At 40.7% G+C, this 27700-nt stretch overlaps 1 protein-coding gene across 7 annotated transcripts in view; it reads right to left on the bottom strand.

Moving 5' to 3' along the window:
* zfyve28 (zinc finger, FYVE domain containing 28) overlaps positions 1 to 25372 on the bottom strand; it is a 259216-nt gene extending 233844 nt beyond the window's left edge. For all 7 annotated transcript variants that reach the window (XM_041186011.1, XM_041186012.1, XM_041186013.1 and 4 more), the window contains exon 1: positions 25250 to 25372. In XM_041186011.1, coding sequence (XP_041041945.1) covers positions 25250 to 25285 — 36 coding nt within the window. In that variant the 5' untranslated portion in view covers positions 25286 to 25372. The remainder of the gene's footprint in view (positions 1 to 25249) is intronic.
* Positions 25373 to 27700: the final 2328 nt, after the last annotated feature.

The following is a 27700-nucleotide window of genomic DNA, read 5'->3' as shown; positions in this document are numbered from 1 at the left end:
AAAAACCACATGACCAAAAAGAAAATAAAAAAGGTAGAAAATAAACTGTGAGGGTAAACTAGCAAATAATATAAAAATGGACAGTAAGAGCTTCTTTAAATATATAAAAAGGAAGAGAGGGGCTAAAGTGAACATAGGTCCCTTAGGAAACGAGGCTGGGGAACTAATAATGGGAAACCAGAAAATAGCAGAGAAGTTGAATAAATACTTTGCATTAGTCTTCACAGTAGAAGACACTAATAGCGTACGAAAAATACTAAATAATCAAGGGGCAAAAGGTGTGGGTTGGAAATAAATACAATAACTAACTATCACTAGAGAAAAAGTACTCGGGAAAGTAATGAGGCTAAAGGTCGATAAGTCACCTGGACCTGATGGGTTGCATCCTAGGATATTAAAGCAAGTAGCTGCAGAGATAGTGGATGCACTGGTAGTAATCTTCCAAGAATCCCTCGATTCTAGGAAAGTCCCCAGAGGATTGGAAAACTACCAATCCCTTATTCAAAAAGGGAGGGAAACAAAAATCAGGTAACTAACTATCAGCCAGTTATCCTAACATACGTCATTGGTTACAGTCTATTATAAACGGCGTAATAGCAGAGCATTTAGAAATGCATAACATAATCAAGCAGAGTCAGCATGGTTTCATGAAGGGGAAATCATGCCTGACAAATTTATTAGAGTTCTTTGAGGTGGTAACAAACACGATAAAAGAAAAACCAGAAGATGCAATATATTTGGATTTCCAAAAGGCATTTGATAAAGTACTGCACACAAGGCTACTTAAGATAAGAGCCCATGGTGTTGGGAGTAGTATATTAGCATGGATAGGGGATTGGTTAACGAATAGAAGCCAGACTTGGGATAAGGGGATCATTTTCAAGATGGCAGCCTGTAACTAGTGGAGTGCCACAGGGATCAGTGCTGGGGCCTCAATTACTTACAATATACATTAATGATTTAGATAAGGGAAGTGAATGTACAATCGCCAAGTTTGCGGATCCCTCTGTGTTACAGCCTTCTGCAGGCTTTCTCCATTTAAATAACATTCAACTCCTCTACTCTTCCTGCCAAAGTGCAGAACCTCACATTTTCCCCACAGTATATTTCGTCTGCTAAGTTTTTGCCCACTCACTTAATGTGTCTATATCCCTCTGTAGACTCCTTGTGTCATCCTCACCACTTGCCTTCCCACCTATTTTTGTGTCTTTGTGCATGAATCCCAAAAAGCAAGCATACAGGTTAAACAGGTAATAGGGAAAGCGAATGGAATGTTGGCCTTTATTTCAAAGGGAACGGAGTATAAAAATAGGGAAGTCTTGCCAAAACTATACAAGGCACTAGTTAGACCACACCTAGAATACTGTGAACAGTTTTGGTCCCCTTATCTAAGGAAAGATATACAGGCATTGGAGGCAGTCCAGAGAAGGTTCACTCGGTTGATCCTGGGTACGGAGGGATTGTCTTATGGTGGAGAGGTTGAGCCGGTACTTATTGGAGTACAGGAGAGTGAGAGACAACCTTATTGAAACATAAGATTCTTATTCTTAGGGGGCTTGACAGGGTAGATGCTGAGAGGTTGTTTCCCCTTGTAGGAGAGTCTAGGACCAGAGGGCATAATCTCAGAGTAAGGGGTCGCCCATTTTAGACAGAGATGAGGAGGAATTTCTTCTGACAGTAGTGAATCTGTGGAATTCTTTACTGCAGAGGGCTGTAGGAGCTGGGTCGTTAAGTATATTCAAGCCTGAGATAGACAGATTTTTAATCAGTAAGGCAATCAAGGGTTTTGGGGGAAAGGCAGGAAAATGGAGTTGAGGATCATCAGATCAGCCATGATCTCATTGAATGGCGAAGCAGACTCGATAGGCCAAATGGCATACTTTTGCTCCTATATCTTAAGGTCTTAACAAGAGCTGTATCACCCATATGTTCAAGGGTTCTGTTAAGGTATGCAAAAACTAGTGTAGTGTAGTTTCTCTAATTCCATGCACCAACTGCACGTCAAATGTAACCGCGCATTTAAAAGGTAAACTTTATGCATCAGCAATAAATTAGTACGCCGTATTTAAGAGGTCACAAGATTACAGAATGCCGGAAATTAAAAATCACTCCATTGCAACAGTTGTTTTTATTTGTTCATGGGATGCGAGCTTTGCTGCCAAGACCAGCATTTATTGCCCATCCCGAATTGCATCCAAGTGAAGGAGATGAGCAGGCTTCTAGAACTGCAGTTTGTGCAGTGCAAGTAGACACTCTGCTAAAATCTTTGAGCCTTTCAGGCATTTTAGTTCTTGATTTTAAAATACTGCAACTTAGGTAGCTTATCTTTGGTCCAGTAAAACAGTTGTCTTTTGATTTGATCAAACTTTAAGATATTAAGGAAGAAAAAAATACATTATTGCAACACCTTTCACAACCAGGGCATCCCATGGCTTTCCAGGCCATGTAGTGCTTCTGAAATGTAGTAATGTTGGAAAAGTAACAGCCAATTGGGACACAGCAAGCTTCAAAAAGGGATAATGACCAGAATCTATTTTTCTGACATTGATCAACTGATAAATAATTAGCCTGAATACCAGGGAGAATTCCCCAACTCTTCTTTGAAATAGTGTCATGGCATTTGTTATGTCCACTCGAAGGGACAGTCAGGGCCTCAGTTTAACATTTCATCCAAAAGATGGTGCCTCTGGACAGTGCAGCACCCATGTCAGCTTTTAAGTATATTTTGTGCCATACAAAGCTAAGGGAAATTGATAGGATAAATTGAATTTTTTTCAGCAGCTTCATCAATGACCTTCCTTCCATCATAAAGTTATAAGTGGGGTGTTCGCACAACATTCAGCACTATTCACAACTGATCAGATACTGAAGCAGTTCATGTCCAAATGCAGCAAGATTTGGACAATGTCCAGGCTTGGGCTGACAAGTGGCAAGTAACATTCGCGCCACACAAGTGTCAGACAATGCCCATTTCCAACAGAAGGCAGCTCACCACCACCTTCTCAAGGGAAATTAAAGATGGGCAATAAATGCTGGCCTAGCCACATCCCATAAATGAATAAATAAAAAGACTTAGGGGCATAGTCTAAAAATTAGAGCAAAACTTTTCAAGAGTAAGTTAGGAGACATTTCTACATAGAAAGGGTTGTAAAAGTTTGGGACCTCTTCTGCACATGGTAATTGAACAGGGGTTAATTGTTAGAATTGTTAAATGGTTAGATTTAAAATCTGAGGTCGAAAGATACAGATCTAAGGCATGTACATGCAGTTAGGTCACAGGTGAGTCAGATTCTTTTAAGTGATGGAACAGGCTGAACGCTAAATGGTCTACTCACATTCCTATTTTACAGCTTGTCTTCAAACCCATCCTTGTCAATTACTTTTTTGAAATTTGTTCATAGGCTGTGGGTGCTGCTCACAAGGACAGCATTTATCGTGCATCCTACTTTCTCTCGGCAAGGTGGGCGTGAGCTGTCTTTTTGATTCGCTGCAGTCCATATGGTGCAAGTACACACTGTGTTGTTCAGGAGGGAGTTTTCAGAGTTTAATGAGGTCTTGCCCTCATCATACCTAGAAGTCCATTTCACAAATTTGATGAAAACAAACCTGACAGCTGGTTAATTGCCCAAGCTACTTGTAAATTGGCATAATTAGAACAGACAGATCAGGAGAACTAATACAAGGCTAAAAAGGCTAGTATGGAAAAAAGGGTTCCCTTTCAAGGGAGACTGGCACCAGTTCTTAGCAAGGAACTGTATCAATGGGATGGGCTCCACCTGAAGCAGGATGGTAAAGAGTAAATAGGGAGATGGTAAAGGCTTAAACTGCTAAGAAGCGTTGGGGTGGGGGGGGGGGGTGTGGAAAGAGAACAAGAAACGTAAGCAGCCTAAGCGAAAACAAAATGGCAGAAGAACATAGAAAAGAATAAAGAAACACACTGATAACAAGGGAATAAAAAAAGAGTTAGAGAAAGATTGTTAAACTAAGTCAGATAACATCCTGTTAATAATGAGTTAAAGTGTCTGTGCAGCAATGCATAGTGCCCATAATAAAATAAAGAAGTTGGAGGCAGTCATGCTACGTGAGGAACATAGCATGGACTACTAACACATGGCTACAATTAGGACTGGGAATTAAAAAATGCAGAGTGTAACATGCTTAGAAAAGATAAGGGGGAAATGGGTGGAGGTGGAGTAATTGTATTTAACAATGGCAATAAAAAAGGGGATGGCTTTCAGTAGGCCAAAATAGAAGATGGAGGTAAATTGATTGATCTTTTATTACCTTTTTAACAGGTGGAGAACATATGCAAATTAGGGGATTAAGTTTTAAAAAAGAATCATGGAGAATTTCAACTATCCTGATACGAACTGGCCAGAAATAGTAGGTATGGGGCAGAACGGAATGGAGGGTCTACAATGAGTACAGGACCCCTTTCTAACCCAATAAGTGAAAAATCCAGCAAGGCAAAATTCACTATTGGATCTAGTAATGGGGAAATGAACCAGAGTAGATAAAAGAATCAAAATTAGTGTAACATCTGGGCAACAGTGACCATAATATTGTGGGGTTTTTTTTTAAAAAGGTGATGAAAGAGAAGGATACAAGTCGGAACAGTTGATTTTTCAGGACAAGAAATAGAACTTGAAAAAATACAGTAGGCAAACAATGATGACTCTCAACAATGGGAAACAATTAAATGGTGCTCAGTCCAGGAAAATATATTCTGCTAAAATAAAACAACAAACTACACTATTGAGACACCATAGATGAATAAAGACTTAAAGGAACAATCGCGGGAACAGACATGCACTTCTCTGTCTAGCATTTAATGTTTGATAAGAGAAAATATGAAGAAATTAGGGAGAAGCTAAAAAAAATTAGGAAAACAAAGAAAAAGCTATGAAATTAAATTAAGTAATGTGAAACAAGAGTGATGTACTGTACAGGCACATTAATAAAAAAGGAAGGCCGTGATCAAAATAGGACCATTAAGAGATGGACAGGATAATATCACAGATAGCAATGGAGCAATGGTAGAAATATTAAATAATTATTTCACTTCAGTACTTAACAGGGAGATAGAACAGGTAGACATTAAATTTAATGATTAGCAGAGTAATGAGAGAAGCGTATTTCAAATTTTAAAAAATCTAATGTATTGAACAAACTAAAATTCATAGAGGACAAAACCCCTGCCCAGGTTGATTTCATCCACGTATTTTGAAAGAACCTCGAAAAAAGATAGCAGACACACTGCTACACATACTGAATAATTAATTAGCAAAAGCTGTAGTGCCATAAGACTGGTGAATAGCTAATGCAACTCCAATATTTAAGGGGCTCAGAATATGTGCAGGAAATTATAGGTGGTAGGAAAAAAAATGGAATCTGTACTAAAGGGTTGTATAGGAGAACATCTCAAATTGAGAAATAAGTCAGCATTAATTTCAAAAGGGAAAATTGCTTGACCAACCTTTTCTTTTAAAAAGGAGCTTTCAAAGCGTAGGCAAGGCAAATGCAGTGGATGTCGTTTACCTGGATTGTCAAAAGGCCTTCATTAAGGTGCCCCATAATAGACTAATAAGGTCAGAGAACGTGGAGTCAGGAAGCAAGTCGTAGAATGGATTGCTAGCTGGTTTCAAGAGAGAGTGGGTAGTTATTCAGAGTGGTAGAAGGTGGTGTTACAACCAGGATGATAGCTGATCTCACCCCACTACTCCACAGGTTACAACATTAGTTTAAATGTTAAATTCACTCACCAAAATGGCCAATTATTAGCCTTCACTACTGTTAACCAGAATAAAAGAGACTTTAACCAGGCTTTTCAATAAGCAAACTTTAGTTTATTATAATAACCAGTCTTGTCAAACAGGAAAGGTCAAGCTTATCAACTTACAGTATGGAATATGAAATTATACTAATTACTCTTTCAAGAAACCTTAAGCCACGCACACAAAAAAACTGAAATAAAGAGTAGAAATGGAGGAATTCAGCCAAAGGTAAAAAATCAATGGTTCCAAGGCAATGGTTAGAGGGTGGAATCCTTGAGATGGCATCCGGGTTACATGGTTGGTCTCTCAGCATTGTTCCGCAAAACAATGACTCTGGCACTGTCTTCTAGGCAGGTTTGAGGAACACTCGCAAGTACTCTATCCAGGCATGTTGCAGCTTGTATTCAGTTCCGGCTGTGCGCTGGCTCTGGACTGCAAAAAAGCTGTTGTCTTCCTTCTCAAGCAGTTGGACCTTCTCTTCGAGGCAAAACCAAAGCCCACTGTTTTAAAACACAGTGCCAGGCATGTTACCTGCTCACCCTCCCCCTCCCATTCAAGCCATAAAACCCACGTGATCCCATTTGTACATAATTCCCCAGGGTCAAACAGTTTGCAATTAAAATGTTTAATTACCCCCTTTGTAAAAGGATGATTTTTCCAGGAATAGCAAAGTCCTGCATTAACCCTTTAAAGGGACAATGTCTTTTTAAAACAAATTGTCCAGAATGTTTAGTCCTTGAAGATAAACCATTTTATGTGATTGAAGTGTTCATGACAGTGGGAAGTGATGTTCCACAAGGGTCAATGCAGAGACCACTGCTATTCACAATTTACAGGAATAGCTTGGACTCAGGAATCCATAAACACAATTTTTAAATTTGTAGATCACACCAAATTGGGTCAACACTGAGGATGACTCCAACAAGTTGCAGGGCATTCACAAACTTGCACAAGGGGCAAATAATTGTGAAATAAAGTTCAGCATAATTAAATGAGAGCTAGTATATTTTGGTAGGAAGAATATGGAGGTCATATATTACTTGGAAGGTGCAAGTCTAGGGGAGTAGAGAAACAAAGTAGTCTCAGTGCAAATACAAATCAATAAAAGTTGTACCAAAGGTTAGGAAGACCATAAAAAAGTAAACCAAGCACTAAATTATTTCTAGAGGGATTGAATATAAAAGCAGGGAAGGTATGCTAAACCAGTATTAAGACCTTGCTTAGACCACACTTAGTATTGCATGCAGTTCTGTTCACCATGTTATAGATGGGCGCATTGGAGAGGGTGCAGAGGAGATTTATAAGGAAAGTATCAGCAATGCATGGGTATACATATCAGGAAAGGATAGACAGGCTGGATCTGTATTTTTTTTAAAATACAAGGCAGCCGAGGAGGTGACCTAGAGGTCTTTAAAATTCTGAAAGATTTTAATAAAGTTGATGCAGACAGAATATTTAGTCTTTTAAGGAAGAGCATAACTAGATACCAGCAATATAAGATAATCACCAAGAAATCCAAAAGGGAATTCAGAAGAACTTTCTTCTTCAAAAGAGTAACAAGAACATGGAACTCTCAAACATGGAGTGGCTGAAGCAAATAGCATAGACACACTTAAGCTAGACACGCATTTGAGGGAGGAGGAAATAGATCGTTACGATCAGAAAAGATGTAACAAGGCTCGAGAGGAGCAAAAACACCAAAAGCTGATTGGCTGAGAAACAGACCATTTGGCCCATATACATGCTTTTATTTACCCTTTCAGATCAACTTTCATCAAGGCAATACAAAATAGATTTGGGGTTTGATGAAATATTCGAGGCATTCACCACTTTAAATTGAGAGCCATGAATTCTATGTTATCTAAATTTGAAATCTACATTTCCTAAAACATTCTTTTTCTCCAGAATTTAGAAGGTGAACTGTGTTTTTTGATGTGTAGTCAAGGATAGACTCCTGCTGTATTTACCTGTCTTGTTTTGGGCTAACGTATGAACTCTTGATCCACAAAATCCTCTTGGGGAGTTCCCTGGCCCTAACTGCCTCCTCTTCACTATAGGCATCCAATCCCTCTACTTCTCCATCTTCCATCAGGATGGTCTGAGGGCTCTCCGCTTCTTCCTTGAACAGAAGCCTGAACAATCCCCATCCATCCACCACCACTCTCCTCTGTCTGCCTGAACTAGTTCTCTCACTGAGCAATTTCTCCTTTAACTTGTCTCACTTCTTCCAAATAAAAGGTGTGGCAATGGGTACCCACATGGCCCCAGTTAAGCCTGTCTCTTTGAGGTATATGGAACATTCCTTTTCCAGTCCTACTTAGGCCCCCTCCCACTACTCTTTTTTCTGTACATTGATGACTGTTTCGGTGCTATTTCATGCTCTCGTGTGGACCTGGAAAAAAATTAATTTTGCTTCCAATTTCCACCCCTCAATCACCTTCAAATGATCCATCTCCAACACTTCCCTCCCCTTCCTTGACACCTCTGTCTCCATTTCTGGTGATTGACTCTCCAGAAAAGATGGTCCAAGGTACTTCTGACATGTCTTCCTTCTTCCTCAAATGAGATTTCCCACTGTGATTGACAGGGCCCTCAACTGTGTCTAACCCATCTCCTGCACCTCTGCTTTCACACCTTCTCTCCCTCCCAGAACCATGATATGGTCCCCTTTGTCCTCACTTTCCACCCTACCAGCCTCCACATTCAAAGGATCATCCTCCACCATCTCCAGCATGATGCCACCACCAAACACATTCCCCTCACCCATTCCCTCTGGGACACACTGGCCCACTCCTCCATCATCCCAACACCTCATCCCATTTCTACGACACCTTCCCATGCGATTGAGGGTGCAACACCTGCCACTTTACCTCCTCATCGTCCAAAATCCCAAACACTCCTTTCAGATGAAGCAGCACTTCACTTGCACCTCCTCCAATTTGGTCTACTGCAATTGCAGCTCCCAATGTGGCCTCCTCTACATTTAGACGACCAAACGTAGACTGGGTGAGCACTTGGCAGAACACCTTTGGTCTGCCCACAAGCATAACCCAGGCCTTCCTGTTGCTTGCCATTTCAACACACCATCTTCCTCTCATGTCCAGTGTCCATCCTTGGCCTGCTGCAATGTTCCCGTGAAGTCCAATGCAAACTGGAGAAACAGCACCTCATCTTCCATTTAGGCACTTTACAGCCTTCCGGACTTAACAGAGTTCGACAACCTCACACCATGAACTCTCTCCTCACCACTTTTTTATCCCTTTTCTCAAAATTCATTTTTATTTTTATCCACTTATTTTTATGCATATTCACTTATTCATTGTTTTATCTTTTTTATCCCCCTTATCCCATTTTGACCCCTTCCCCCCCCATTGTTTTTTCAGTGCTTACCCTTGTCCTATCACATTCTGCTTTTTTACCTTAATGTCACTATCAGCACCTTTTTCACCCCTTACCACTACTATTAACACCCACTTTGACAAAGATGTGATGAATAAAAGGACAATCTCTCTATTGCCCCCACCTATTGCTGGCCTTCCATCCAGCTTCTTGTTCCACCCCCCTTAAACAATGTAAATTTCTGCTTCTCTGTAGCTCCGAAGAGTCATACGGACTCGAAACATCAACTGTTTCTCTCTCCACAGGTACTGTCAGGCCTGCTGAGTTTATCCAGCATTTTCTGTTTTTGTGACCTTTGTAGTTTAAATATTTTTAAGTCATTTGGAACCAATTGCAATTTTTTTTCTAGCATCTAAGAGCAAAGATAGTTTACTGATTTTCCAAGTCCTCCAAGAACTGAAGCAATGAATAACTTGCCTTACACTCACAATTGACTTTTTATTAAAATCAGGTCAAATTTCTTATTATGCTACTCAAACTGCAGTAAATTTTCTAACAGTCAATAACAGCTTGTCATCCAGAAAAAGACCCATTTATTCCGACTCTGCTTTCTGTTGATTAACCAATCCTCTATCCAAGCTAATATATTACCCCTAACTCCGTGTGATCTTATCTTGTGTATTAATCTTGCGTGGCACCTTATCAAAGGCCTTCTGGATGTCCAGATATACTACATCTACAGGATCCCCATCACCCAATTTGCTAGTCACATCTTCGAAGAACTCTAGCAAATTAGTCAAACACGATTTACTCTCCATAAAACCATGCTGACTCTGATGGATTTCATTTTGACTTTCCAAATGCCCCATTACTACTTCCTTAATAATGGATTCCAACAATTTCCCAACAGACGCTAAATTAACTGGTCTATAGTTTCCTACTTTCTGCCTCTCCCACCCCACCCCTTTTTGAATAAGGGCGTTATGTTAGCATTTTTCCAATCCACTGGAACATTTCCAGAATCCAGGGAACAAAGAAAAGTACAACACAGGAACAAGCCCTTTGGCCCTCCAAGCCTGCGCCAATCATATCGCCTGTCAACTAAAACATTTTGCACTTCCGGGATCCATATCCCTCTATTCCCATCCTATTCATGTATTTGTCAAGCTGCCTCTTAAACACCACTATCGTACATGCTTCCACCACCTCCTCTGGCAGCGATTCCAGACACTCACTACCCTCTGCGTAAAAAACTTGCCCCGCACATCTCCTCTATAGTTTTCTCCTCTCACCTTAAATCTATATCCCGTAATAATTGATTCTTCCACCCTGAGAAAAAGCTTGTGACTATCTACTCTGTCCATGCCACTCATAATTTTGTAAACTTCTATCAAGTCGCCCCTCAATCTCCGTCGCTCAAGTGAGAACAATCCGAGTTTCTCCAACCTCTCCTCATAGCTAATAACCTCCAGACCAGGCAGCATTCTGGTAAACCTCCTCTGCACCCTCTCCATCACCTCAATATCCTTCTGGTAATGTAGCGACCAGAATTGCACGCAATATTCTAAGTGTGGCCTAACCAAGGTTCTATACAGCAGCAGCATGACTTCCCAGCTTTTATACTCAATACCCCTGCCGATGAAGGCAATCATGCCATTTGCCTTCTTGACTACCTTATCCACCTGCGTTGCCACTTTGTGACCTGTGGACCTGTACACCCAGATCCCTCTGCCCATCAATACACTTAAGGGTTCTGCCGTTTACTGTATAATTCCTGCCTGTATTAGACCTTCCAAAATGCATTACCTCCCATTTGTCCGGATTAAACTCCATCTGCCATTTCTCCGCCCAAGTCTCCAACCGATCTATATCCCGTTGTATCCTTTAACAATCCTCTTCACTATCTGCAACTCCTCCAACCTTAGTATCGTCTGCAAACTTACTAATTAGCCCAGTTACATTTTCCTCCAAATCATTTATGTATACTACAAACAGCAAAGGTCCCAGCACTGATCCCTGTGGAATTCCACTAGTCACAGCTCTCCATTCAGAAAAGCACCCTTCCACTGCTACCCTCTGTCTTCTATGACCAAGCCAATTCTGTATCCATCTTGCCAGCTCACCTCTGATCCCGTGCGACTTTACCTTCTGTACCAGTCTGCCATGAGGGACCTTGTCAAAGTCCTTACTGAAATCCATGTATATAACATCCACTGCCCTTCCATCGTCGATCATCTTTGTCACTTCCTCGAAAAACTCGATCAAGTTAGTGAGACACAACCTCCTCTACACAAAACCATGCTGCCTCTCACTAATACGCCCATTTGCTTCCAAATGGTAGTAAATCCTGTCACGAAGAATCTTCTCCAATAATTTCCCTAACACTGACGTAAGGCTCACCGGCCTGTAATTTCCTGGATTATCCCTGCTACCCTTCTTAAACAATGGAACAACATTGACCATTCTCCAGTCCTCTGGGACCTCACCCGTAGCCAGTGAGGATACAAAGATTTCTGTCAAGTCCCCAGCAATCTCCTCCCTTGCCTCCCTCAGTACTCTGGGGTAGATCCCATCTGACCCTGGGGACGTATCTACCTTAATATTCTTCAAGACGCCTAACACCTCCTCTTTTTTTGATCTCAACATGATCCGGGCTATCTGCACACTCTTCCCTAGACAAATCGACCACTAAGTCCTTCTCTTCGGAATACTGATGAGAAGTATTCATTTGTTATCTCTCCCATTTCTTCTGGCTCCACACACAGATTCCCATCTCTGCTCCTGAGTGGGCCTACCTTTTCCCTGGCTACCCTCTTGCTTTTTACATATGCATAAAAGGCCTTGGGGTTTTCCTTAATTCTGGTTGCCAATGACTTTTCATGACCCCTTTTAGCCCTCCTGACTCCTTGCTTAAGTTTCTTCCTACTTTCTTTATATTCTCCACCGGCTTCATCTGTTCCCAGACTTCTAGACCTTATGAATGCTTCCCTTTTCTTTTTGATTAATCTCACAATATCCTTCGTTATCCAAGGCTCCTGAAACTTGCCATGCTTATCTTTCATCCTAGCAGCAAACATGGAATATTATAGCCAATGCATCCACTATCTCCGTGACCACTTCCTTTAAGACCCTGGGATGTAGGCCATCAGGTCCCGGGGACTTGTCACCCTTTAAGCCCAATAGTTTGCTCAGTACTTTTTCTCTAGTGATGGTGATTGCTCTAAGTTCCTCCTTCTCTATAGCCTCTACACTACCTGTTATTATTGGGGTGCTACTAGTGTCCTCCACCGTGAAAACTGAGGCAAAATATTGATTAAGCGTCTCTGCGTTCCCCACTATTAACTCCCCAGTCTCATCCTGCAAGGGACCAACATTCACTTTAGATACTCTTTCCTTTTATATACTTGTAGAAGCTTTTGCTATTAGTTTTTACATTTTGCGCGAGTTTTCTTTCATAAATTTACCTTTGCTCTTTTTATTATTTTTTTAGTAACCCTTTAATGATCTTTAAAAGTTTCCCAATCTTCCAGCCTGCCACTGACCTTTGCAATTTGATATGCCTTAGTGTTTGCCTTTATGTTATCTTTAACTTCCTTGCTTAGCCATGGATGCTTTCCACCCCTCTTACCGTCTTTCTCCCTCTTTGGAATATATTTTACTTGGGAGGAATTGAAAATCTCTTTAAACATTTAACATAATATCCAAGTCAAAAAGTTCAAACAAATTCACAAGTAACAAAAGTGAAAATACATCAAAATTATCTGAGCAGAGGGCATGAATTAGAGACAGTTTGGACACCGTTATTTTACAGGTACTACTCAGTTACAATTATAGTGACTGCAATGTAACCAGCAGTCAAGATAGAAAAGATGTCAGCTTATACAGTTGCTGGTATTCATCGAGGTACTTGTAAATACTGATGTTTCCTTTGATATGGTCTACTCAATAAACCCTAGAGAAATGGAGGCTCGCATTTTCTACAATAGATTTAATGCAAAATAAACGATTTTTAAAACTATAAATAACAGTTGCTTAGATCCAATATATGAATTAAATTTTTCTCAATTATTCCTAATTCTCATCTGTTCAGTTGTTTGAAATTTTCTATCAGAGTCTGTCAGCGTTAACTGCAAGAGGACACAGGCACCAATCTTACTTATTGTTCACCCTTTGAGGCAAAGATGACCACGTTCACCATCTGGGGTGTTTGATAGGGTTCTGATGGGTACACAGTAGACTAGGAAGGCCAATCTGCAATCTGGAAGATTCTGTTGCAGATACTATTTGGGCGCATTCCCTCTCATGCTTTCCCTCAGTCTCTCATTGGAGTCTGCTTTCAAAGGAGGTTACACCGTTTATTTGGTTGTGCCAGGTGTAGCAATCCAGAGTGAGCTTCTCCCAGGACTCAAAATCTGTATCAAAACTTGTAAGTGAACCCTTCAGAGTTTCCTTGACCATCATGACAGCACACCCTAGACTCGAGCTCTTCATAGATTTGCAAGTGGTAGGCATTCTTTATAAGCCTTTATAAACTCTTAATTGAGTTTTCAAGTGACATTTTCAACAAGTGCTGTCTCTACCCACTACTCATCATCAGTGGAGAGCAGCATTTCACTGAAGGAGAGGCTCATGTAAAGCATCTACTCTCATTTTAATCACTCTGAATAGGACCATAGGAAACGTGAGATCTGGATGCATGAACATTTACCTGCCTCGCTGCTCAAATTGTTCAGTGGATAAGAAGAAAAGCTTTGTACCTATACCGTTAGCCATCTAGCCCAGCATGCAAAACGTCAGTAAGCAAAGAAAAATTGAAAAATATAAAACTTGAAATGCTATCATTTAAGAATATTGTAGAAATGAAACAGAAAAATTACCAATACACACAGATGTCTTAACAGAGGAGATTTTATTGTTGCTGTATAAGGTCCCAGTTATTTCCTCCAAGAAGTCTATGCAATTCTGATTATCAAAAGATGGAAAGGAACTTTTGCTCAAGTGTATTAGGAATTTTAGGTTGTATGAAAGGATTAAGTCATTCGTTACTTCAGCAACCCGGAGATATTCCAAGTGACATTTAAAAATATGAACCAGAAGAAAAAAAAAAATAGCTTAGGGGACGCAAGCTAAAAATTAGTTCAGAGTGAGAAAGGCAACCCTTGGCAGCTGTTTTAACCAAACTGATAGCAAAACTGTGGAATGAATTCCCAAGGAGTAATTATGTCACAAAAGTCATCCCTAACTGTTTTGGAAGCTTATCCAGTAATGTAGGCCAGGAAGATTCAAAGTTCTCTGCTGACTAGCTTATCTCAGCCATGCTGGCAGCAGGATCACTATAATTGCTTTCAACATTACTAGGTTACAAATCAGAAAGTTACCCAGGGATTTTGCTTCAAATCAGCAACATATAGGCAACAGGGCCGTATTAGCCATGATGCCACCGGAGACCCAAAGCCTTCTGGTACTCCATTTTCAAGGCTCACGTGCAACTCCCTTGCTCTCACTCAGGTAAGAGTGTGCGCCAGTGGGTGCTTGGCACCTGTTGAATTGTATGGCAAAGAATCAACACCTTCACAAGAAACAGAAACGACTGGAGGGATTAAAGAGAAAGTCCACTAGTCAAAAAGTGAATTGAATAATTTTCTTGAGAAAAACTTTGGAGCAAAAACCTACAGACAAAAAGCAATGCAAAAATTAAAAATAAGAACTTGAATGTAAACAATGAGGTGAAATGGATGGTAGTAAAAAAGTACGTCATCCCTGTACTTCAATTTTTTTTCCTGTACAGCAGCTGGCTGTTCAGTACAAGGGCAAATAATCAAATTGCCATGTATAACTCCTTTTGTGTAAAAATGCAATATTTCAATGTGCAGCATTCAAACTAAGTTGTATAATTTTATTTATTTACAAAAAAAAGTTTGCAGCCCGAATTATTCTTGCTCATCACAATCGACTCCTAGCATTTCCCTCATGCTGACAGCTAGAAAACTATATATTTAGGCTCATGGGTCAATTTGCTTCAATACACTATCCATTAATAGCAACAATAGTCTCACTCTGGCCAGAAATGGGCTAAATGTGCTCTTGCACTCAAGCAACATTATTTAAAATACATTTAGTACAGCTTTTATTTGTATAAATCAACACTTCCCTCTTCCCCATCCTTCAACGGAATTTCACCTATATTTTGAAGTTACTAACGTAATTCAATGGTACTTTGTCAGAAAAAAACATGGTCTATTACTTGCTTGCTAAGACAGGTTAAGGCAGTGTTAAATCAGGTGCAACTACATATTGCTGGCTTGGCCTAAATAGCCAAGTGGTTATGGTACTGGGTTTGTAACCCCAAGATCAAGAGTTCAAATCTCACAATGGCAAACTATGAAACAATGTAACTTCATCTGAAACAGATGGAAATGTGTTTGTACTCGAAAGAGTTACATATTGCTGCAAAGTAAAATAATAAATTGCAGTTCTGGTAGTTGAGGATTCGTTTTTAAAAATGCAAATCAAATCATTGAAATTCAACCAGTGATTCCACTGGTAGTTCTGTGTTAAGCCACTGAATTTGAGCCATATAGGTAATTAAAGTTCATTAGTTTAATCCTAATCTTGGTTTAGTTATCTGATCATAGTCAGGACAGAAATATAGGTGTGACTAAAGGCTTCAGCAGCCTTAGGTAACAAACAGAAAAGCTGGATTGGATTTGCTCCGCTGATTGCTCTTCAACAATGTGCAGCTTGCTGTCAGGAGGATCGTGTCGTCAAGTAAATTGTTGACATTTACCATACGATCTATAGGGTTAAATAGTCACTTGGGTGAGCTCTCAAAAGAGCAACTATCAAGAGTGCCTTGGGAACCATACCTCAGCTAGTAATCCATGCCTTTAAAAGGAGAGAAACTGGCAAGAAATTTTTTAAAAGTTTAGCTTGCTTTCTTTCATGGTACTCTTTATTTGCAGTATTACCCCAGGTCTAATTTGAAAACACCACAGCAGAGAAAGCTTCATAAAGTGCCCAGGCAAAATAAAAATTTTCATTATTTTCACTGAAAATAAAGGACAAATCAGTAATACACCACAGCTTTACAATTGAATCCAGAAGCTTTATTACAATTACACGATTGAAGCTGCTCACTCCCTAGCTAGTACACCAGTTCTTTAAACCATATTACATAGTTGTGGGATCAAAGCTTGTTCCCTCACATACCAAGTTTCTGATCAGTCATATCGGAATTTGTCAGGCTCATAATGCACTATGGAGCTTTTGATAACCCTTTCTTAGCTCATATTTTTAGTCCACATAAAATGGATCATTAGCTCAATGTAATAATGATAAAATTATAATCACTTCTAACTTTATAGCTGGCCAAATCAGTGTTGCTGAGTAATCAATATTGCACTCAAATCTATTACAAGGGATTTCAAACCCCCAAACCTAAGAAGCCTAGTGAGATCAGCCCAGCACCAGAGTACTGATGGTTACTGTAAGCCTCATTAGCTATGCAAATTTCTGGACTTATGCTCTACATTTTCATATGTAATTGCTAATTAGCAATTGCACACAGTTGTCATAATGCCAAATTCCAATCTGTATAAAACTACAGTATTGCACAGAATTTTTGCTCACGTCCTGCAAAGAATCATCTTCAGTCCCAGCTTTGAAGTTACATTGGGAATAGTAAAAAAATTCAGAACTTTTATAGCAATGCTCAATACCCTTATACAACACAGATGAAGGCAACCGGATTCCATACTTCAACATGGTATCTTGCACAGGATACGCACAAGCTGTAAAATAAGTACAATAACTGCTCCAAGTAGATTGTGTTAGTGCAACAAAATTCCAATAAAGAGTTTTTAGTGACTTAACCAGACTATAGTCTTTTTTTCCTGAATGGACAACTCTGTTAAATCAAAACTCCTTGCAAGGTGAAGTGTCATGATTTCAAGTCCAGCAGATAAATGGCATTGCACCATAAAGCAGGTTTGCTCTCTACAAACTGGTAATAAGCCTCATTGCGACAGATGTAGAACGTCATTACAGAATGCTGGCTTAACAAGCTGTTCAATCTAAATAACAATTCATTACAAAAAGCATCATTGATTAAGCAGTCAGATTCTAAGAAAGGTCTTTTCTAAAGATGTATAAAACGAACAAAGATGACGAGAACCTCATTACATGTACCCATTTCCTGTCTATAATGAATTCCATTCTCTGGGTCTCAAAGCTGAACAGTTTGTCAGGGGTTATTCCATTCACTAGTATATCATAGATCAGAATGATCATTTCTTTGAAAACAAATGGTGTTATGTAGCATGTTACATCAGAGGAGTAGTACAGTGAAAGTTTAGCGAGTTCTGTTCTGGCAACAGGAAAAAGAGGTTATGATCATCTGAAATTCCTCAAATGTTTTCATGCGTTATGCAAATGAGATGGACAAATCAGGGAAAGAAAGGATACATTGTTATCCTCTGAGTAACAAATTGGAATTCATAGTTTCTCATTTGACAACACAAGCAAGCACAGACCTTAAGGCAGTGCCCTTTAGGAAATGCCTCAGGGCACTTCCCTCCCAGAAAATGGGGCAAAAAGTTAGTATGGATGCCTTAACAGCAGCAAACTATTCTGCATGACCACTAAGTAAAATATTCAGAAAGTTGAACAAATTAACACTCAGGAGAGGAATGGGTAGCCACCTGCTTTATCATTCTTACAAGTATCCAACCTAAACACAAATTTCGATTAAAATTTCATAGCAGTTCTAAACAATTAGGGGGGTAAAAAACAAGAATTTTTAAGGATAGGAGGAAGCCAGTGAGCCAATCCCTTTTCTCACCTAGCCACCTCCTCGTCACTTGTTATTTTTCTGGTACCTTATTTACATTATATACACACTGTAGGTGTTAGTCATTTAATGAAGTGCATTTCTTACTGAAAGCAGAGAGACTCCTCCTGTGATGGCCATCTGTGAATGTGAGCTACACATCATTTCTAACTATCAAAGCATGGAATGAACAAATTAAGAAAAACTAGAACAGGGAACTTAAAAGGTTAGCTGATATTTGTAATGATGATTCATTTAAAATAGGTTCACGTAACAATGTTATTTCCACTACAATAAAAACAAAAAATGCTGGAAAAATTCAGCAGGTCTGGCAGCATCTGAGGAGAGGAGAAACAATTAACGTTTCAAGTCCATATGACACTTTTTCAGAGCTGCCAGACCTGTTGAGTTTCCCAGCATTTTATTTCAGATTTCCAGCATCCACAGTATTTTGCTTTCATGTTAATGTTATTTCCACATTCCTCTATGTCGCTGATAAAATTGATGTTAGGGTCATGGGATTCTTATTTCCACTTAAACTTGAAGGATAACAACACAACATAATCGCATTTTCTGGCCATTAATGGGAACCCATCATAAGTTACATACAGATGGGAGAGAGAAAATGTTTCAGTATCAAAGGAGTAAATGAAAAAGGGTCATGTTCCCAAGATTTGATGACTCAGTCAACTTGCTCAGTCTATTAAATGTCAAGAACTTAAAGGCAAAATTTTTTTGCAAGGGTAGTCTCTCACGCCACGTCAACAAAATGTAGAAAACAAAATCTTTTATTCGAAATGGAGAACAATGTGATTGATTTACATCTCAACTATGTATGCTGCTCCCTGATGAATAGTTGATGATGCAATTCAAGTAGATAAACACGTGAAAAAAGCCATATGCAGCCAAGATAAGATCAATGGAGGAGAATAGGACATTGGAACACTAACATTGGTATAGGTTCCAAGATTTCCATTGCGCCACTTCAGGAAATGGAAACACATGTAAATTGCAACATACAATGCAACTTCAAATCTTAACACATATTGCAATACTATATCTACGTCAGGCATTCATATGAGATTTTTAAAGTTCTAAAAAATGTCCCAGAGGAAGGCAAAAGGGAACATGATTACTCTAGAAACCACAAGTCAGGGGAAAATGCTATTAACCAACAACTGAAGATAACTGTGTACCTATAAGCTATTTAAAGGACTCCCACACTAGGGGTTACTAGTGGTTCCCACATGTAGAAGCACCAGAAAATGTTACTAGTGGTAAAGATTTAATATATTCCTGTGCAAAGCATTTAACAGCCACATTCTCTACTTTAAGTGCTTGTCCCTGTAAATCAGCCCTTTTCAAACTTTAATAGGTTCAATAACTTCACAACCCTGCTCCTATTTTTATTGCTTACCATTTGGAAATGAAATTTCTAATGTAAATGCTATCAGGAGAAAACAAAAACTTAATATATTTTACTTTACCTGTTGTGATAATTTTTGGTTCCATGACAGATTAAACATTAGTTTGATGTTTGTTTGCGTTACAAAATTTTGCATTAAAGTTGTTGTTTTACTCGTTCTTGCCAGCAAGGCTCACATCCCAAGCTCAGCATTCATTACCCTTGAAAAGATGTTGGTGAGCTGCCTTCTTGAACTGCTACAGTCCATGTGGTGTAGGTACACCCACATGGCTGTTAGGAAGGGTGTTCCAGGATTTTGCTTTTTCACTGCCACTGAGTCAGTGTTCTCATGCATCTGCTGCCCTTGTCCTTCTAGATGGTAGAGGCTGCAGATACGAAAGGTCTTAACAAAGGAGACTTGGCAGTTTACTGTAGTGCATCTTGTAGATGCTACATGCTGTCCTGTGGTGGAGGGGGTGAATGTTGAAGGTGGTGGATAAGGTGCTGATCAAGTGGGCTGTTTTGTTTTGGATCATGTCGAGCTTCAAGTGTCATTGGAACTATACTTATCCAGGCAAGTGGACCGTATGTCATCCCACTCCTGACTTGTGTTGTGTAGATGGTGGTGATTTGGGGGTCAGGAGGTGAATACTTGGCTTCTTGGCATTTTTTTTTTGCAGAAGATGATTTTTAGGAATTGTACTCATCCGTTGCAGACTAGCTGGTAGTTAGTCAGGCCTATCCAGCACTGGGATTCTCCATTGGCAGGTGCGGGTACAGGTGAAGGTGTAGTCACTGCTGGGAGCAATTGGATCCATTCCTCTCTTCCATGCCAGCTTTTCAGTCTCAAAGGTGTCTGTAGCACTCCCAATGTGGCATCTCTTGGTATCAATCTACGGCCTATGCTTCCCACTTGCAATGGTCAATGCGGCATGCAGAGAAGGACTTCTTCTGGGAGTCCTTGAAACGTTCATGTAGAGCCCCTCTGTTCCGTTTACCAGTGAATTACTTGTTACATAATTCCCAGCCTCTGATCTGCTCTTGTGGCTACAGTTTTTTTATGGCTGGTCCAGTTAAGTTTCTAGTCTATGTTAACTCTCAAGATGTTGACTGTATGTGATTCAGTGATGATAACACCATTAAATGTCAAGAGATGTTATGATTCTCTCTTGGACATGCTTATTTGCCTAGCATTTGAGAGACATTGATAGTACCAGCCACTTATCAGCCCAGGTGTCAATATTGTCCAGATCTTACTGCATGTGGGCATGGACTAGTTCAGTATTTGAGGAGCTACAAATGGTCCTGACCACTGTGCAATCATCAGCAAGCATCCCCACTTCTATCCTTATGGAGGGATGGTCATTGATGAAACAGCTTGAGATGGTTGGGCCTAGGACACTATCCTACGGAACTCCTGCAGCAACATCTTGGGACTGAGATGACTGACCCCCAAAAATCACAACTAACTTTTGTGCTAGATATGACTCCAACCAATGGAGAGTTCCCCTGATTCTCACTGACTTCAACTTTACATCGAGTATCATGATACTGCACTAACACACCACACAGATTTCTTGCTAATATATTTATCAATGCAGGCATCGCTGACAGGACTACCATTATTGCCATCCCTGATTGGCCTATTCGGTCACTTCAGAGGGAAGTTAAGAGTCAACCACATTGGTGAGAGTAGAGTCACATTGTCCAGAACAGGTAAGGATGGCAGGTTTTCTTCCCTAAATATCAGTGAACCAGTTGGGATTTAACAAAAATTAAACAACCTCAGCCACTTTTACTAATACCAATTTATTTCCAGACTTAACTCCAATTCTCAAGCTGAGATCTGAACACTCATTCCAGATTATTAATCCAGGCCTCTGGATTATTCGTTCAGTTAAGAAATATCAACCTTGCATTTTCTAACAATTTCCATTGTTGGGATATCTACACAATAAATATCCCAAGTGTTTTACAGCCAAAATTAGTGTCAGAAATTGTGTGTAGGAAATACAGAAACCGATTTGCACACAGTAGGTTCTTCAAAAAAAAAAACTAATTTTAGTCATTTGAGGAATATATAAATATTAGCCTGGAAACTAGGAGAACCCTCTGGTCTTCTTCAAATAAGCTTTGGAATCTTTGGCCTCCACCCAAGAGGGCAAACAGAGCCTCGGTTTGGTGCTGCACAGGCAAGACAGCACCTTTGGCAGTGCAGTACTTGTTCAATACTGCACTGCGTTGCCAGTGTGGATTACATGGTCACTACTCTGGAGTAGAACTTGTACCCACAACTTTCTGATGTAAAGGTGAGAGTGCTACCAACTGAGCCACAGTAGGCACCTGTATACAGAATCAGGCATATAAGTGTGTTCTACCATTGCAAAGAAAGGATGCCAAATAGAAGCCACACTTTGTCCACAAAAGCTGTTATCATAGCCCATTCCATACACCTGGAAGCAGTGCAATAAAAAGCAAGCTCCTTGCTGAGTTTGGGAGGAGAGGGCAAGGGATCAGGTCCTTGCTTCAAATATTATCTCACTCATTCTTCAACATTTTCAACAAATTCGGAGGGTTGTGTTTTTAAGTACCGAGACTTGTCTAGTACTGAAGAATATTACATTATCGGAGGTGCTGTCTTTTGGATGAAACTTCATAAAGCAGAGCCTTGAAGCTTGTTTGAGTAAATGCAACAGATCTCGGCATGATTTCAAAACCAGCAAGCGATTATTCATGTCCTACCTCAACTCACCACTAAAAAAATTCCGGTAAATAGCTAGTTTTCTGCTTTTTAAAATTATATCTAGGTAACAGGCTAGGTAACAGAAGGGAGGCAAGGAGAATTTTGTTAACACCAAGTTATGATCAGCAATTCCACCACCTGAAAGGATAGTGGAAGGTGATTCAATCGTTAATTTTCAAAAATGTAATTGGAAATATACTTGAGAAGGAAAAATTTGCAGAGCTACTGGGAAAGGGCAAGATTAATTAGACAGCTCTTACAAAGAAGCACATTGGGCCAAATAATCTCATTTTGCAATATATAATTCTATCAAATCGTATAAGCAAAAATCATCAGCTGTGGCTGAGTTGGTAGCACTTTTGCCCTAGTCATAAAGTTTCAGGTCCAGAGATTGAGCACAAAAAAGACACTTCAATGCAGTCCCGAGGGGATGCTACACTGTCAGAGGTGCCACCTGTTGGATGTGCCGTTAAACCAAGGGCCTGTCTGCCCCCTCAGATGAATGTAAAATATACCATCACACTATTCCAAGGAAGAGCACAGGAGTAATCACTGGCCTGACTAATATTTATTCCTCAACCAAAATTGTTATATTGCTGTTTGTGGGAGCTTGCTGTGCACAAATTGCTGCATTTCCTACATTAAACAATGATCACATTTGAAAAGCGCTTCATTAGCTGTCATGCACTTGGAGACATCCTGTGATCATGAAAGGCACTAGGCAAATCTTGTGAAACCTAGCGCATGCAAACTTGCTACTGTGTTTGCCTACATAACCTTGATTATACTTAAAAGATATAATTCACTGGTTACGAAATGGGACTTTTGGACTTCTAAGGATAGGTAAAATGGAAATGTGTTTTTTTTTTTAAAAGCTTATCTTTAAGTGGTCAAGCTTTGTAGCAGTTAGCAGCCCACCAGAATTCACCAAAGGGTTACCTATCACTTGAGACTCTGGGCAATACCAGTTAGTAAGCTATCAAATAATGGGAACAGGGCAACAGGCAAACTGGATCACATCCTCCTGATTCCTTAAACAGTCAATAGAACATCAAATGCAACAGCAAGGACAAATACCACCCCCCAAACATAAACCCAACGAACCAACGAGAAATGTAAGGAGTACAAACTGTCGATACAAACTTTGAAGGGTAGAAAACTCGCCAACTCATTTTACTTCATTAAAAAACTTAAAATTAAGCAACAGTCAAAATTTGGATATTGGCTGCACAAAAAGAAATGTTTTTGAGGCCAAGATTACGAGCACGTGCAGTGATAAATCTGCCACAGAAAAAGTCACATGTCTGCATTTGCATAACTCATTCAACATTTCATTTGGCACAAGTCATTGCATAAAAACAGCCAGAAGACGACTACAACAGGAAACTGAACAGATTTTAATCACTTGTAAAACAAATCAGTTAAGTCTGCACTGCAAAATACTTCAGGTATAAACATTAATTGTTGATAAAAGGGAATTAGTCAATTCAACAAAATCAGAGATAACATGACAGGCAGCATTCTCATCTGTAAATCCAGCCAATTTTACTCCTAATCGCATAGAACCACTTTGGAAAGAAATAAAAGTTTAAAAATAATTTACCACAAGCTGTTTACTAGCCATCAAGTGTTTATTTCCAGAACTAAATCAGGTGAGTGATACCCGAGCTGTAAACATTTCAACTTGAAATTTCTGAAACCACTCTTACGTGAATAATTAATTTGCAAAAACTGTCTTCCCCCCCCACTGTACAGTATTCACCCTCAGTAAGCAATGAAACAAACTTGTCAAAATTCACAGGCAAAATCACCAGTGGAAACGAACACTGCAGCTTTAAAGAGAACATTCTCGCACATTTACCAAATGAAGCTTGGCCAGAACAAAGACCTGGTACACGTCACAGGAAGCATAACAGAAAAGTAAACATATCTCGGCCGGTACAATACAAAGCAGTTTAATCAAGCAAGTAAGTAAAACTAGCTTGCAATGGTTTGCAAGCCGGTGACAATTCTGCAATTTCAGTGTGCTTAACACATTCATTAATATTTCTGTATCCTTCTTCCTTGGATGCAGATTTGCAATAGTGTAACTGAAGGATCAATTACATTTGTATTGAGCAAGGAGCAGGTTTTCCTGTCTTTCACTCTTTACGTTGCTTCCACAACCTAAACCTTCAAATACTGAACTGAAAAAAACGAGGAAAAGTGGGATGCTAATGAAGTAACGCAGCTATCCAGGCAGGGAGTAGCTGCCAGCAGAAATGTGCACAGCCAATATTAAAACAAAACCTAAAAGATGACATTATGTATTTTTATGTGGGTATCAAAAATAGAAAAGTAATACTCTCACTTATGTCACTTTATTCATGTCAAAACATACCAAATCGCCTCAGTAGTTCAAGTGCAGCAACTGCGATTATACAGGCAGCCCCAGGAGTCATACAGCAGCCCAGAAACAGATAAACGACTATTCAATCCGTTTTAACTGAATTTGGCTTTTGCTCAAGTGCACACGGTTTACGGAAGGTTACAAATAGATGCATAGTTTGTCTATAAACTTACACGCATACTTTAAACAATTAGAAACCTAAAAAAATCACTTATTAACGCAAATCTAAACGTCCTAACCAATAGCCTTATAGGTACTAGCGATTTCATGAGCTGAATAGTTGCGCCTCGCTCATCTCGTAAAACGCAATTGATATTGGAGCCGATTGCAGTTAAAAGTTGAAAGAATTCCACAATCGCGCTCTAACCCTGGCGATACAGTAAAAGGAGTTTACCTGGGTTTCCTCCACAACACTTCGCGCTACCCTAATAACCATACTGCCCATTGAATACTTCAGATAAGGAAAAGGAACCCTAGACTTCGCCAAAGCACCCTTCTAACCACGCACCTCCTAAATAAAAATAAATACATGCACCCATTTGCTCTTTTTTTTTAAAAGCTGGATCAAAGCCTTTTGTGCACCATCTCCTAGAGTTATATTTCTCTTTAAATGGGCATTGCTTCTCGCAGGTGTTTCAAGCTAAATGAAAACAAAATGGGTCACTTGATAAGTGATTGCAAACAGCGCGTTTTAACCCGTGTAACATTGGCACTTCAGGCTGCTGGCGATCAGAACAGAGAGAGAGAGAAAAAAAGGTATCAATCAGCTCACCTTGGGTTTGTACAGCCACTTTCGGAACCGGTGCATGTTGCCGGCTGCAGCCGCTCAGGCTCGCCGTCCTCGAGCTCCGGGGTGGGGGGGGAAAACCCCACTGTCAACAACCGACACCCCCACCCCCCGCCCGCCCGCCCGCCCGCCCCAACAACACTGGGACCACTTTCCCTCCTCCTCCTCCTCCTCCCGGATAGCAGACGCTATCTGCTCTCGCCTGCCCCTCACGCTGACATTAAAACTGCTGCTGCTGCTTCTTCTTCTCTTTCCTTCCTCCTGAGAAGAAGAGGAGGAGGTGGTGGTGGTGGTGGTAGCGGCGCCACTAACGCCAACATCAGCTCGGCGCTGACATGACAACACCATCCCACATTGCACTACGCACCGGAAATGACTCCTCCCCTCGCCGAAGCTCCCGCCTCCCTCTCGCTGATTGACATCGATCTCCACTAATCGGACGACCTGGTCCGCCGTGACGGCCAATCGGCGATTAAAAGTATAAATGAAGACCATTTGAGAGATTATTTCATTTGAAGCGAGACAGGGGTATATAGTTTGTAATGTATTGAACACTGTATGCTTTGGGAACAACAAACCCCATCCCCCGTCTCCTTCCGAGCTCTTGTCATGTTTATATCTTGTGCTTACCAACCGACGCCGTTGCCTAGAGACCGCTAAACAGCATGTCGGAGCAGGCGCGCTGTTCCGCGCAATGGTTGATGGGTATTGTAGTCCTTGGGCTCACCGTCGTCATTGCCTGGAAGGGAAATATACGGCTACTCGACTACAACTCCCATAGTGCGCTGTGGGACTAGCGAAGTTTGGACCCGCCCCCTCTCCTCCGACTTCATGCAGAAAGCAGATGTTCGTGTCCGAACTCTAAAGTAAGTGGGTATTTTTATTTTCTCATGAATTAAAAATCATGGGATTCGATCATCAGTTACGGTTGGAAGTTAATCTGAATATCTGTTTTAAAATTTCACATATCTGACCGAGTATTGACAGCGCTCAGTTAGAGGGTCAGTAGTTCTTGAGGCTGAATGGTTGGGATCAGGGGTTATTGGGGCTGAATGGTTGGGATCAGGGGTTATTGGGGCTGAATGGTTGGGATCAGGGGTTATTGGGGGTGAGTGGTTGGGATCAGGGTTTATTGGGGCTGAATGGTTGGGATCAGGGTTTATTGGGGCTGAGTGGTTGGGATCAGGGTTTACTGGGGCTGAGTGGTTGGGATCAGGGTTTATTGGGGCTGAATGGTTGGGATCAGGGGTAATTGGGGCTGAGTGGTTGGGATCAGGGGTTATTGGGGCTGAATGGTTGGGATCAGGGTTTATTGGGGCTGAATGGTTGGGATCAAGGGTAATTGGGGCTGAGTGGTTGGGATCAGGGTTTATTGGGGCTGAGTGGTTGGGATCAGGGGTTATTGGGGCTGAGTGGTTCGGAGCAGGGCTTATTGGGGCTGAGTGGTTGGGATCGGCTTATTGGGGCTGAATGGTTGGGATCGGCTTATTGGGGCTGAATGGTTGGGATCAGGGGTTATTGGGGCTGAGTGGCTGGGATCAGGGTTTATTGGGGCTGAGTGGTTGGGATCAGGGCTTACTGGGGCTGAGTGGTTGGGATCAGGGCTTATTGGGGCTGAATGGTTGTGATCAAGAGTTATTGGGGCTGAGTGGTTGTGATCAGAGGTTATTGAGGCTGTGTAGTTGTGATCAGGGGTTATTGGGGCTGTGCAGTTGGGGTAGGAGTCATTGGAGCTGAGAAGTTGTCATCAGGACTTACTAGAGATTATTTGGGTCTTCTTTCTTCTTTTTTATGGCTTTAGGAGCAGAAGCTGTCATCACAGTTTTAATGTCAATTTCTTTAACCAGTCCAATGCCCTGCTAGAAAGTGTAACTCCAGGAGGCCACCCTCAAACTTGAGTTGGAGGCAAGCTGTTATGATATGCTCCATGGTTTGGTCAGGGTTTCTGCAGTCACAGCCAGGCGAGGTTTTGAGGTGCCTGTTGTACATCAGGTGGCCACATCGGCCATGTCCTGTCCGTATTATATTGAAGATTGTCCACATGCTCTGAGGGAGATTGAAACCTGGTTGTTGATATGTTGGGTCGGAGACAATGTGTTTATTTGGGAGGATGTTTTCTGCCCAAGCTTTCTTCCAGTTTCATCAGTGTAATGGAGTTGGAAATGTTCAATTCATATCCAGAAGGAGTTTCATAGAGCCATGTGGCGAGTTGGGGGTTTTAAAGGTCTCTTATGGATGGGAAAGTCCAAGTTGCTTCTGATACAAGTTATTTATCTGCGTGTTGCTGCATCCTATCGAATGGAGGGAAGGGCAATATTTGAGGGGACTGGTAACCACGGAACTGTTGATCTCAGAGTTCCAGAGATTATCCTCATTACTGAGGGAGGTTGTGTGTCAGTGAGTTTGGTGTGATGGCCAGAGGCTCACACTGGTTTA

The sequence above is a fragment of the Carcharodon carcharias genome, chromosome 4, assembly GCF_017639515.1.
Source record: "Carcharodon carcharias isolate sCarCar2 chromosome 4, sCarCar2.pri, whole genome shotgun sequence".
NCBI lineage: Eukaryota > Metazoa > Chordata > Chondrichthyes > Lamniformes > Lamnidae > Carcharodon > Carcharodon carcharias.
Note: the sequence above shows the minus strand (reverse complement) of the source record. Positions and strands in the feature narration are given on the sequence as shown.